Source organism: Pelobates fuscus, chromosome 6, assembly GCF_036172605.1.
Source record: "Pelobates fuscus isolate aPelFus1 chromosome 6, aPelFus1.pri, whole genome shotgun sequence".
Classification (NCBI taxonomy): domain Eukaryota; kingdom Metazoa; phylum Chordata; class Amphibia; order Anura; family Pelobatidae; genus Pelobates; species Pelobates fuscus.
The window spans coordinates 271,161,044-271,175,070 of NC_086322.1; the positions used below are offsets into that span (position 1 = coordinate 271,161,044).

Sequence of the window (14,027 nt, forward strand, 5' to 3'; positions counted from 1 at the left end):
GTTTCCTTTCATTTGAGCACTAGTAGTTGAGAAAGTAAAAGCTTTTATTCCCTTAAATAACTCTTGGAAGTCTGAACTGCGCATTGTAGATGACAGTCCATGCAGTCACAGAGTGTCACAGGGAACCAGTCCCCGAGATTATGGCACAACCAGGGGGATCTTTCAGAGATTTATGTATGTTGTATAGATGATAGAATATTTCTTTGATAGGATTAGATCACAGTAAATATATATTTTTTCCTTTGTAGACAATACCCCTAAAGATTTCTGTAACTAAGTGTGTATTTATGTTCTTTTGCAGTACATCTTTTTGTTGTAGTTTATTTTCCTCAAATCGTAGACTCTGTTTTTGAAACTGGCACCTTTTCCAGTTTTTGATTTTTGGGTTATAGTTTCTTATCACAGTCCAGGTATTCTTCTCCAGGTATTCATAATTCCATCAATCTAAGAGCTTAATGTAGCAGACTATATTTCTATATCATTGAGTCTGGTTTCACTAAATTCTATAGATATCCCAATAAAATGCATAATTAAATGCATGCTTGTTTTCATTGAGGGGTGCATATACCCTCAAATACAGGGTCATTCACTAAATTGAGAATTCAAAGTGATTCTCAAATTTAAGGCCATAATAGCCAAACTGAAGAAATACAAATAAATCAGCTATGTTTCCGATGCTACTTTGGCCTAAAAAGTTAACGTCAATTTGAATTCTCACTTTAGTGAATCAGATTGATAGTGTTTTAATATTTTTATTTGCTTAGTGGAGTGAAGTGCCCCTTTAAGGACAAAGCATGCAAACTGAAGTTGTGTCCTTAACCCCTTAACGCCGTTACGGCGTTCTATGCCGTACCGCTTTAAGTGGGCTTTAAAGCCGTTGCGGCGGCATAGAACGCCGTAACGGCTTTGAGCCCTGGAGCACCCGGGATACTTACCTTCCCGGCACTCCGCTTCGGGAGGACTGCCTCACAGCCCAGGCAGCCCCCCCACTGCAAAAGAAGCCCCCGGGGGCCATGTGATCGCTCTCAAAGAGCGATCACATGGCCCCCTATAGCTGGCTGTGGATCTGCCATCAGGGGGACTGTCTGAAATATCACACAGTCCCCCTGCTGGTGGGAAGTAATAAAAAAAAATCATTAAAACATGTGTAAAATAAAATAAATATATTTATAAATATATAATATATGTGTATATATTATATATATATATATAATATATATACATATATATATTGAACGTCATACATAGTGTATTTTAATACTAATATAAGTATATATATTAGTATTAAAATACACTTAGAATGACGTTACATATATATAATATACATATATTATATATATAATAGATATATACACACACACATATATATATATATAGATAAATACATATAATTACATAAAAGATTACATTAGTATACACGTAGAATTTAAATACCTGTAAATGCATATATATTAAAATTCTACATATATATTTAAGTAATCTTTTAACATAATTAGGTGATTTGATTAAATAAAATTTGATTGACATGCCTGACAACACAGGGAGAAAGTGCAGAGAATTTAATTTGCAAGCACTATATTTGACCCTGTAACTCTCCAAGACACCATAAAACCTGTACATGGGGGGTACTGTTTTACTCGGGAGACTTCGCTGAACTCAAATATTAGTGTTTCAAACTGGTAAATTGTATGACAACGATGATATTCTAAGTAAAAGTGAAGTTTTTTGCATTTTTTACAAACGAACTGCACTTTTATGGACTATATTATTGTTGTAATATGTTTTACTGTTTTAAAACAATAATATTTGTGTTTAGTGAAGTCTCCCGAGAATAACAGTACCCCCCATGTACAGGTTTAATGGTGTTTTGGAAAGTTAAGGGCCACATATAAGGCTTGCATTTCATTTTTTTGACATTGAAATTTGCCAGATTGGTTATGTTGCCTTTGAGAGCGTATGGTAGCCCAGCAATGAGAATTACCCCCATGATGGCATACCATTTGCAAAAGTAGACAACCCAAGGTATTGCAAGTGGGGTATGTCCAGTCTTTCTTAGTAGCCACGTAGTCACAAACACTGGCCAAATATTGTTTTTTTTGCTTTTTTCACACAAAAACAAATATGAACGCTAACTTTGGCCAGTGTTTGTGACTAAGTGGCTACTAAAAAAGACTAAACATACCCCACTTTCAATACCTTTGGTTGTCTACTTTTTCAAATGGTATGCCATTATGGGGGTAAGTTTTATTCCTGGGCTACCACACCGCCTCAAAGGTAACATTGCTAATCTGGCAAATCTCAATTTGAAAATGGAACGTTCTATATTTGACTCTGTAATTTTCCAAAACACCATAAAACCTGTTAATGAGGGGTACTGTTGTACTCCTGAGACATCGCTGATTACAAATATATGCATTTTTTTTGCAGTAAAAACAGTATTATGACATTCACAGCTAATGTCAGACGGAAATAGAAATGTTAAAACAAATCTTATTTTCTCACTTTTTAAAAATGTTTTATTCATAATAAATTATGTTCCATATATGAATAGTTAATGATAAATTAAAGCCTGGTTTCTCCTGAACAAAATGATATATAATAAGTGTGGGGGCACTTAATGTGACAGCGGTGAATTTCGGTTGAACAGACATATAGCTCAAATTCCAGTTTTTTGTTTACATTTTGTTTTGATCAGAACGTGCACTATTGACTCCGTCCTGAAGGGGTTAATAATGCAGATGCTACCCAAGAGACTCGCTAACCCATATCCCACAACATTTCAAATGGACACTTTGATTTTGAGTGGAGGTGTGATGACGGTTGGGACTGTTGTGAGAAATTTTAGGTGATTTATTAATTAACAATTTATACAACTTTTATTCCGTATATAATGTAATTTATAGCAAGAACAAAGTATGTTATTTAACGTCGGCGATCAGGTAAGTAACTATTACCGTAATGACGGTTCAGGACCATCAACCGTCCTGAACCACCATCGGTCCTTAAGGGGTTAAAGACACATTACTGGGAGTATTATTGCTGTTGAGCTCTGTTATACACTCAGACACACCAACAATATGGAGCTCCTAGAACAAAATGGACAATATAACAAAAAAGACAAACAGAGGGATTTGGACTTAAAATAGGGACTGCCCCTCCTAAATAGGGACACTTGTTAGGTATGCTAACCATGGCCATAATCACAGATTGCAAAGTTACTTGAAGTCAACCAATCAGAGAGCTCGAATCGGCCACTCCTGACCACCAGCATCCAATCACACCGTGGCGTTGAGGACCAACCAGAAGCCGAGGATTTAAACCAATCAACGAACAAGTGCCAGAAAGTCCTCAGAGGGCGCAAAGCGGAACGAGACACTTGCGTGACCATAGACATAGAATATATCTATGTGCGTGACGACCGCGGTCTCTGCAGCCAATCAGGACGTCCGCTTTGACATGACGCACCCTGTAAGGGGGCGTGGCCCGGCGCAGAGGGCTCGCTGGTATAAAAGGATCGAGCGCCTCATAGGCGCGCAGAAGACGGTTGGTTGCATCGGCGAGAAGAAGAGAAAGAGCGCGCGGGGGAAAGGTGAGCGACTACGTAAGCGCTTTTTATTTATTTTTTTTAAAAAAACATTTTTTGGGGGGGGTGTTTTCGGGCGAAGGGTTTTCGTTAATCCCCGGCTCTAATATCAATAACTCCCCCTGAGTTTTTATTCGCGGGAATGACTCGTAGAGCGTGATGGGAGTCGTAGTCCTAGAGCCGCAGCAGTGTGTGGGGCCTCCTGGGTAGCTGTGGTGTGGTCGCGCTGTGTCTGTCTGCTTTCTCCCCCCGCGTGACCGACCGTTGGTGCTGGTTTGACGGTTGGGGGGGTTCGGGGCTTTCCAGTACCCTGTGTGTTTAGGTGATTCGCAATTGGCTGGTTGGGACCACGTGACCATTTGAAATCGCGTCCTGGTGTTTACGTTAGTGATTACGTCACCCTGCGGGTTCAGCTCTCAGTAAGCCTCTGCTGGGGAGGAGAGGTATCGGCCTGTGGTGCTGGGTTATAATGTGTGACTTGTCTGTTTATTGTCACCGGTGTAAAGTGAGGACAGATGGACAGATTTTTTTTTTTTTTACTATTAGGCTTAAAGGGACACTATAGTCACCAGAACAATAACTGCTTAATCTAGTGGTTATGGTGTCTGTAGCATGTTCCTGCGGACATGGCACTGTAAACACTGCCTTTTCAGTAAAAAAAGTGGTGTTTAAATTGCTGACTAGTTAAAGGACCACTATAGTGTCAGGAAAACACTAGTTTTCCAGGGTCTCTAGGTTCAATTTACCTATTTTTCCAGTGCCGGCCGGGGGCCTCTCCTCCTCCTCCTTTCAATTGTCATTCAAAAACAGTGAGAAGATGCCAGTGTCCATAGGAAAGCATTGAGACTGGCTGAATGCTTGTGCTGCGCACTCAGCCAGTCTCAATGCTTTCCTATGGAAGCTGGCATCTTCTCACTGTAATTTTTTACAGTGAGAATTGCCTCTAGCGGCTGTCAACGAGACAGCCACTAGAGCAGGGATTCTCAACCCAGTCCTCAGAACCCCCTACCAGTCTAGGATTTGGGGATTACCTGGGTGTGTCTAAGGTGTTTAGAAAAAGGTGGGCAAAATCACTTTAGACTGTAAGGTGTCCTTTTTTTTTTTTTTTTTTTTAAACACCTTAGACACACCCAGGTAATCCCTAAACACTGGACTGGTAGGGGGTCCTTGAGGACAAGGTTGAGAACCCCTGCACTAGAGGCTGGATTAACCCTATTATAAACATAGCAGTTTCTCTGAAACCGCTTTGTTTATAGAAGAAAGGGTTAACCCTAGCTGGGCCTGGCACCCAGATCGCTTCATTAAGCTGAAGTGGTTTGGGTGCCTATAGTGGTCCTTAAACATCTAGTGGCAGGCACTCAGACTGGCACTAGACGTGCACTCACAAGTGTGCAGCACTTGCGGTCAACAGCTCCGTGTCCTATTGAACAGTGCTTGGCCCAGCGCAGTGTTTTGTTGTGCATGTACAATAGTATCCCATTGGGTTAATGTGGTAAAATCGTTTGATGGGCTGAGATCATCAACATTGATCTCTGCCACGGAGGCAGGGCCAGGCATGGTGAAACCAGCATGGGAATGAATGTGCATGCAATCACATTTAATATCAGGAGAGAAGGAGGGGGCTAAGATGCATTCAAGCACTGTAGTGTCAGGAATAAATATTTGTATTCCTGCCACAATAATGTTCCTTTTAACTGGACGGGTAGGTCTAATCCTGAATATGAAGATTTCTGAAAATGGAAGATCTTAAAGGGACACTAGTCACCCAGACCACTTCATATCAATTGAGTGGCCTAGATGCAGTGACCCTGTTATGGAAAACATTGACATTTGTTTCAGAAACTACAATGTCCACATTGCAGGGTTAAAGTCCACGACTAGTCGCTGTCAGTATGACCACTACTGGAGAAGTTCTGCACTGAAGAGAGATTCTCACGTGAAGCGAAAGCCCCTTAGAATGGCATTAATTTCATGCTTTGTTATGGGGAAGCTTGAATGTATTGTGCATGCACAGTAGGCCCCTTTCAATAAAGAGCATGCAATTGGACCATCGCATGCCTTGCCATCTAAATGATGCTGCAGCATGGAGACCTGTGTGCCGCTTGATGTAAGGCAAATAAAATCTGAGAAGTCACGGTTTTCAATAAAGCACTCATCCTATGGAATCATTTGACTTTATGCAGAGTGGCCTCCCAATGCTTTCCTATAGGGAAGCGTTGGATTGGCTGATATCAATCTTGGTAAAACACTATAGTGATAGTGTAGGAATACAAAACTGTGCTCTTAACACTGGAATGTTCCTTTAACAGAGCAGGACATAAGAAATGTTAAATTAAGCACTGTGCATTAAAAGGTTAAAACACTAGATGTCTCTTTACATGGAGGTGTGATTTGGACTCTATATAAACAGAAATAAGTTATTTAACTCCTAAATGGCAATTAAATATTTAGTTACTGAATGTACTCCCAGCCCTATAACAATTACATTAATTTAACTTGTGTGGGTATGAGTAGGAGTGCTTTCCTACCTTCCAGAGTAAATGGTTTTGCAGCAATTCAAAATACAAATTCGGGGCTCTGGCATCTGAAACAATTACCCAACTTCATCCTGCTTTGCCTAAGCAGTTTAGGGAAGGTTTACATTGATAGTTAGTCTGATGCATTCTATCTATTTGTCAGTGTGTGGCCAATGAGCGACTGGAGCTCTGTAAGTCTCTCTAACCTAACGTAAGACTGTCTATAGACTTCTGTCACTATAACATAAATAAACTTCAAGGGATAAATTTAAGTATCATAACCACCACCTAGGCACTGTCTTCCAGTAATATGGCAAACTGTTTTTGAAGCAGTTTGCCATTTTACCTGGTTTCCTGTCAGGCGCTAAGGGTCCTCCAATGGCCAGTGACCTATTAATGCAATTCTGTGCAGAATTGATATTGGCCAGACTGGAACTTGTTAAACTCTGTATGTGCAGTATTTTGCTATACATTGTTGCACCTGCAGACCAACGGCACTGAAGTGGTCATGTTTGGAGAAATCATTTGAGTTGTTGTGAGTGTTCCTTTAAAGTTACCCAGTCCTTAATTCTGTTGGTGACACAAGCAGTAGGAATCTAACATTTAGTCTCATAGTATGTGTAACTGCATCTAACAAACTTACCGCATTCAGATTCTAACTTTTATTTTGTATTTTTTAAGCAATAAAAGACCATGGCACGTACAAAGCAAACTGCCCGTAAATCCACAGGAGGGAAGGCTCCTCGTAAACAACTTGCCACCAAGGCAGCCAGGAAGAGTGCACCTTCCACAGGGGGAGTGAAGAAGCCACATCGCTACAGGTAAATTCAGAATTTGGAACTCAAAGCACCATAACCATTTTAGTGGTGCAGGTGCTCAATTGTCAGTTTGTTTGATAAGATTGTGTTCTTATTGCTCAAAGCCCCCTGACAGGGTACTATAAAATCTCACTCTTTATTTGTCAAATATTTGTATGGGAAAAAACGGTAAAGTAAAAAACTGCAGTGTTTAAAGTATCTTTGCGAATATTGCCAAAATTTAACATTACTCTGTCCTCTAGGCCTGGAACTGTTGCCCTCCGTGAGATCCGTCGTTACCAGAAATCTACTGAACTTCTGATTCGGAAGCTGCCATTCCAGCGTCTGGTTAGAGAAATTGCACAGGATTTTAAAACTGACCTGCGTTTCCAGGGTGCTGCCATTGGTGCTCTGCAGGTATGAATTTGTTTATCAATGCTTCAAGTAACTACTTTCACACTTAGTAGTATTGGTTGCCACAAGGTTAATTGTAGGTTGATGTTAAAGGAACCTTAAATAGACAACCTTCGTCACTCCATAGGTTTTGCCAGCATTATGTGGGATGTAGTCTACATCTGGAGGGCCGAAAGTTGTCTATATAGTGTTCCTAAGGCTTAGCTGCTCAGCCCCTATTAAACTTTGATCTCAGCCATAGAGGCATATCAGGAGAAGAGCAATCTTATCTCTGCCAATCCAATGGTTACCAATACGGAGGCTATTGTGTGTGTGTGTGTGTGTGTGTGTGTGTGTGTGGTAAAACGCCATGCCGGTCAGTCTCATTGAATCAATGTGACTCTAGGGGGAAATTTCCATGCAAAGCATGGAGACGCTGAATGCCAGTGTTGCACACTGCAGGATGTACCTCTAGTAGCTGTCTGCCAGTAGAGGTGTTTCCAGGCACCAATGTAAACCGTGTTTACAATAAAGCATGCAGGCACAGATTATTGCATTGAGCTGAACTAATTCTGGTGATTAGTCTATTTTAAGGACTCTCCATTTTAATGCATTGTGGGGCTGATACAATGAAGGGGCATTCTAAGCAAACTACTGCAGTTTGGTGACAAATTACTGCTGGATTAATTTCTACATTTCAGAGAAACTGTTTACATATGGGTTAATCCAGCCTCGAGTGAGAGCTTTCCTATGTACTGGCTGCGCATTCAGCCGATGACGGCCAAATGAGAGGAAGGGAGCCCGGTGCTGGAGAAAGGAAAGTGTTTAACCTCTTCCTCCAACTTCAGCACAGCGTGAGGGGGGGCCATGAGGGTGGTGGTACCCTCAGGAATCTATAGTGCCAGGAAAACGAGTTTGTTTTCCTGGCACTAGTGGTCCTTTAATCCATGAAACAGGCTCACATAAAATATGAAGACCACTCTAGGTAACATTACAGTGAGCTGCAGTGTTTAATGTTGAGCATGTCCTATTAAAGAATCTCAAACTTTACCTATGTTACAAATGAGTGTACTGCATGCATGGTGAAATGGCTATTTTGGCAGCTCATCTTGTGCATATGACTTCATGTTCCATGAATTGGAATCGGTATACAGTTCTTATTACACATTCCAAAATAGGCAGGGTTTATGGGAAGTATAGTCAGTCTTATTTACTTTTGGAACCAAGCAGGTGACGTTTAGGTGATGGTCTCTGCTTGTTACTGAGGGCAAGAGATTAAATTGACAAGTAATAGATGATCTCTCAGATCATATGTTAATGTCTGATCTAAAGATGTGATGTGTGTTTAACGCAGTCTTTCTTTCCCTCTTTGCAGGAAGCCAGCGAGGCATACTTGGTGGGCTTATTTGAAGACACTAACCTGTGTGCCATTCATGCCAAGAGAGTTACAATTATGCCAAAGGACATTCAGCTTGCCCGTAGAATACGGGGTGAGAGGGCATAAAGAATGGGATTGCTTTTAGTAAACGCTCTAACTTGGTTTTAGATTGTGTTCCTTTTGTTTTTATTGGTTTTTGTTCTGATCAGTTTCCTTTCTTCAAATAATTCCATCTATCACTCAGGGTGAATGCTTAACTTCACATGCCCCTTCTGGTCTTTGTTGGAGATGGCAGCTGGTGCTTTGTATGTCATTGATCTGCTTACATACACGGTAGTGAATTCTAGCTGTACATTGACTAGAGAAGCCAAATCTGTTCTAAGACTTGAACATCAAACAATTCACATGCTATAGCAAGACTTTGACTAGAATGACAAGTGCAGGAAACACAATCATTTGTATAGGTGTCTCTAACATTGTGTTTGAGTTTCTGGTTTGAAAGTTAATGTAACATCACTCGTTTTGGCATTTTTAAAGGCTACATTCAACTAGTTAGGATAAATGCTTGTAATAGAGTTGAGGCCAACTTATGCATACTCTTGTTTAAACTTATCAAATCATTGGAAATCCAAGGTGCTTAACAGATCAATGTGTTAAACAGGCAGCTATACAACATAATGTGCATTTACAAGAGCAATTTTATATATTGTGTTTAAATTAAACAGTTTTACATTCATGTCTCTTGCCTTAATTAATCTCCAATACCTAGAGGGAGTTGTCCACCAATGTCATAAATGGTTAGAAAAATATATTTCTTTGTTATACCCAAGTACAGTACTTTTATATACATCGTTTTTTGGGAAGCACTGGCCTTTTTGGGTTATAGTGCAATTTTTGGTCTTCAATGTAGAAAAGTCCTGTAAGACCATCTTGATATTGTCCTTTTTAGACAAACCATTCTGTATGTCTGAATCCAGTTGCTGCAAAACATACAATTACTAGCGGATTGAACATGTACACTAGGGTTTTTAGTATTTTTTTTTTTTTTTAATCAAGACAGATCCTTACCAATGCGTCTTATTATCTCTCCACATTCCTTAGGAGTGTGTGCATTAAAAGCCAAGCACTTAAATGTGGTATCGGGCCCTGCTTCTTTTTCTCTAGAAACAAACAAGATAAATGAGTAATGGGGCAGGGTTTGTAGAATACATTTAATTTTCTTGTGGTGGTGGGTAGTGGCACTATTTATCCATCCTCAAGCAAAGTTATTCTAAATACATCCCTCACTACTGCAGAGCTACACCAATTGTGCTACTGTACTTGCTGGTCTAGTCCTCTATGAGGAATTATTTAATGGCTGCCCTTAGCCACCCATCACAGAATATTTACAAAGTGCAAGGCCTAATCATGGGCATGCTTGCACTTGTCAGATACCATATGTTTTAGGTGTAAAGAAAACCTCTTTTAAATGGCCACACATATAACTCTGCTAAAATTAGGTTAATGGTTGCATATGCCCTATATCCACATACCTTGCCATAGCCAATACTGAAAGGAACACCATAGTCTGCAAAACAACTGCAGCTTAATGCAGTGGCTCTAGTTTTTGCAGTCTGAGAAATGTACACACTGATTTTCGCTGCTGCACAGTGTGCACACTCTCAACATTCCCCATAGAGATACATTGATTGAAAGCATATCTGAGGATATAAAAATTGGCACAATGCAGTGCTTCCCATTGGATTAGTCAAGATCATCAAAACCAAAAGACCAGCGATGGAGAAAAGGGACATTAGTCACCTGAAGAACTACAGCTTATTTGTTCTGGTGAGTAATCATTCCCTTCTGGCTTTTTGCAGTAAAGGTCTTTTCAGAGAAAATGCAGTGTTTTTTTTTGTTTTTTTAAAACATCACAGCTTAGTGATAACTCTACTAACCACTCCTCAGATGGCTACTATAGGTGCTTCATGGGGCAGTGCTGGCATTCAAAGTCTCCACCCTCTGCATGGAGACACTGAACTTTCTTCAGAGATGCATTGATTCAAAGTCAGCCACTCCTATGGTTTCCTATGTGAAAGCATTGTGATAGGCTCAGAACAACACTTCTGATGATGTCAAGCAGCAGACTGGAGTAACGCTACGATTCTGCTATTTTATGGGGGTTTGATTGTGGTGTTTTTTTTTTTTTTTTATATACTATAGGGTCAGGAATATAAGTTTGTGTTCCTTTAACATCCATTTAAGCAATTTGCACAAAATCTAGAGCCATACAAAGTCATGTATTCCTGACCCTAGTGTCTAACCCACCATTTAGGTGGCTTGCCCCCCTATAAAAGTTTAAAAAACTCTTATTTCCAACGCAAGTCTGGCGCTGGCTCCACCAATTTTGTGACCTCAAAATAACGGATAGGGAAAGCATTGGATTGGCTAAAATTAGCACATAGCAGGGCCAAATGCTGTTTTGGCCAGTCAGGACCTCCTCAGAGATACATTGAATCAATGCATCTGAGGAAAATTCAGCATCCCCATGCTGAATGGCAGTGCTGTTTTTTTTTTTGGGGGGGGGAAGCACCTCCAGTGGCCATCTAAGGAGAGTGGTCACTGGGAGGTGTACCTAGGGGGCAATGTAAACACTGCCTTTGCTATGAAAAGGCAGTGTTTACATGAAAAAAGGCTGAAGGGAGCTATTATACTCACCAGAACTACATTAAACTGTAGTTGTTCTGGTGACTACAGTGTCCCTTTAAATCACAATATACACAACCAAAGTAATGCCTTAACTTCAGAAATGGCAAGATTGCAGGCTCATGCTGTATATTATGAATTTGGTGTATTTTTATGCCTTTTATACATTTTTAATGTGCCCAAGGTGAGTACAGTGTAGCTGTAATATACAAAACAATGAACTATGTATTATGGGACAATAATGCCAACATTTTAGTTATTTTTAGCATATGTAGCAGCATACTATTCTGATGTAAAGAGACTGTCATTGCAGCCTCAGCTAGGCAAAATGTTTACACTGTGTTCTAAGACCACCTCTAACAGCTGTCACTCAGCCACTAGAGGCACTTCCTGGAACAGTCCTGTAATAATTAAAGAACTGGTGTATACCATCTTTACACTGTGCATGAAGATCCTAAACTTTCCCTATAGCGATGCACTGAGCTAAATGGGCCTGGGAACTAGAGGTAAGTAAATCTCCATTGTTTCACTATATAAGGGAGTCCTGAATCTAAACAGTTAAAGAAAACAGGTTTATATTCCTAAAGTTAATTTAATGTAAAGACAGCACTTAGACATGCTACCAGGCAGTACTTGCTATTTGCAGCTGTTGCCAAGAAATGGGAGATGAGTTACGGAACAGAGCCAGTCAAACTATAATGTATATAGTACATGATCTGTCTTCTTTAAAACGGGTAGATCAAGTTTTCAAACTGCATGGTTTGACAGTCTTATACATTAAAGTCTGTCCAAAAATTTGTTTGAGAAGCAGCAGACACCATTTTAAATTTAGCCCTCTCCTAATCTCTCACTAAACTGGTACAATCGTTACTGGTGCTGCTCTAGGAGTGAAGAAATTCTAGCACTAACAATAGGAATCCTAACACAATAAGCCAATCCCTAAAATATATTTTACTATAAAAGTTACAGAATGGGAAAGTGTATATTACAGGGAAATAATGCAATTGCTGGGTTCATATACCACTCAATTTTCACATCCTGTATAATTCACGGTTGTGTATTCTCTGTGTGCGTATATTATATTATATTAATACACTCACACTCTCTCTCTTTGTATAAACTTGGAAAGAGAAATTGCACTGCTCTCCTGGCATTGTAACCATTATAGTTGGCTGTAGTGGTTATGAAGCTTTGAGTAACCCTTTAAGCACAGTCAAATGTCCACCAATAACACGTCCCAGATATCAGAGGGCTCTCATTAAGAAGTTATAGATTACTTTTCAATATTTTTAAGTAGAGAAGGTTACCATCAGGCTTCTGTGCTACTCCTGCTTTGATTTACTGATCAGGGCATGAATATAGGAATCACAGTCCTTTTAAACCATTTGCTATGTAAAATATAACCTTTAAAAACTAAAATAAAAAGATTAATCTGGTTTCTGAAATAATGCACCCAGTGCATTATGTACACTTTACGACGGTCTGATGGAAAGTAGTGGATAAAACTTTAGAATACAAACATTAGTAAACCCCCAAAGACAAAATTGGAAAAACAATAAAATGGAATTGCAAAAACCATTGACACTTATTTCTCTTTTTCGACTTGTATATATCTAAACCTTATTGTTCTAAAGGAGAAAGGGAAGGTGCATTTCTCAATGGATATTCTATACTCACACAACGCATAGGGCAAAGACATGTCTGTTATCAGTTCTTCGTCCAACGCTTGAGATCTCTGGATATTGATGTCGAAACAATACCTGTGTAAGTAAAGGTGACATTGCATAAACCAGCACCGTTTCTGTATTTAGCCTGTCTCACTTACTGGCTTTAACTAACCTCATTTGACGACTTTTCCTGTACCACTATTTCGATTTCTCTAATATCAAACAATACGTCCTGCAAACAATGAAGAAGTTCCTGTTTATTAACCCAGTTCCTGCCATGGACCAACAGCATGTTAAATGTTGAAAATGATTTTAAGAGAAAGAGAGAACACTTACCTGTGGGGGACAATTTTGATTTCTAACTTTAGTAATGCCCATGTCTAAAACTTCTTTGCCCCCAAACTGGAAAAAAAAAAAAAAATAATACACATCACAGTTTGTAAAAATTATTTATATGACATAGGTCCGGTGTCAGTCAAACATATGCCCCGAGTTATTATATTAGCAGTATACATTCAGATCTCTCTGTACTAACAGTAATTTAAAAAAAAAAAATCACTTCTTGGGATGTTTTATGTTTGCTTAACTTTTATTTGTAATAAATGTGTTATTGTGAAAACTTGAAGAGAAAAATAAATGTAGAATTCAACAGAACGCTATCCTTGAACTGGGAGAGTCCATCTTAGCTCCATGGTCAATCGTTGTTATAAACACAGTCCTGTGCACCTGGCAGTCAGCATGTAGAGAGCAGACAGAGAAGGGTAGAAATTAAATGTTTATGTTTCTCCTCCACATGTGCAATATGTGCCCTGGCTGTGCCTAGACTGAACTGGATCAGAATGTCAGTTGCCAAATAAAAAAAAATGGGAAAAATGTTTTCGAGATCGAGTCCCTACAGCTGATCGGTCTGCCTCCTGCAATCTGATGCCAAGGCTCTCCTATATGTGCTATCCAATTCTCTTCAATGATGAGCAAAGCAATGGGGACGAAATGCGCATGCACTCCTAT

The 14,027-nt window shown here is 39.6% G+C and overlaps 2 protein-coding genes across 3 annotated transcripts in view; one reads left to right on the plus strand and one right to left on the minus strand.

The window, feature by feature from the left end:
- The first annotated feature begins 3,479 nt into the window (after positions 1-3,479).
- Positions 3,480-9,403, plus strand: LOC134614883 (histone H3.3A). Of its 2 annotated transcripts, none has more exons than XM_063459129.1 (4): positions 3,480-3,589; positions 6,781-6,920; positions 7,160-7,313; positions 8,665-9,403. In XM_063459129.1, exons 2-4 carry the CDS (start codon positions 6,793-6,795, stop codon positions 8,791-8,793), a joined length of 411 nt encoding a protein of 136 aa, XP_063315199.1. In that variant the 5' UTR covers positions 3,480-3,589; positions 6,781-6,792; the 3' UTR covers positions 8,794-9,403. The 2 variants fall into 2 exon arrangements, with proteins under 2 accessions (XP_063315199.1, XP_063315200.1); XM_063459130.1 differs by having other exon boundaries at positions 3,490-3,601.
- Positions 9,404-9,477: 74 nt separating this feature from the next.
- LOC134614882 (uncharacterized) overlaps positions 9,478-14,027 on the minus strand; it is a 32,638-nt gene continuing 28,088 nt past the window's right edge. Inside the window, exons 10-14 of the mRNA XM_063459128.1 lie at positions 13,356-13,421; positions 13,192-13,251; positions 13,030-13,112; positions 9,736-9,827; positions 9,478-9,647 (exon numbers count right to left, since the gene is read on the minus strand). Coding sequence (XP_063315198.1) covers positions 9,613-9,647; positions 9,736-9,827; positions 13,030-13,112; positions 13,192-13,251; positions 13,356-13,421 — 336 coding nt within the window. The 3' untranslated portion in view covers positions 9,478-9,612. The remainder of the gene's footprint in view (positions 9,648-9,735; positions 9,828-13,029; positions 13,113-13,191; positions 13,252-13,355; positions 13,422-14,027) is intronic.

Coding starts and splice junctions, on each gene's coding strand:
- LOC134614883 (XM_063459129.1), top strand. CDS start 6,793: ATGGCACGTACAAAGCAAACTGCCCGTAAATCCACAGGAGGGAAGGCT. Junction 6,921..7,159: donor AAGAAGCCACATCGCTACAG/GTAAATTCAGAA, acceptor TCTGTCCTCTAG/GCCTGGAACTGTTGCCCTCC. Junction 7,314..8,664: donor CTGCCATTGGTGCTCTGCAG/GTATGAATTTGT, acceptor CCCTCTTTGCAG/GAAGCCAGCGAGGCATACTT.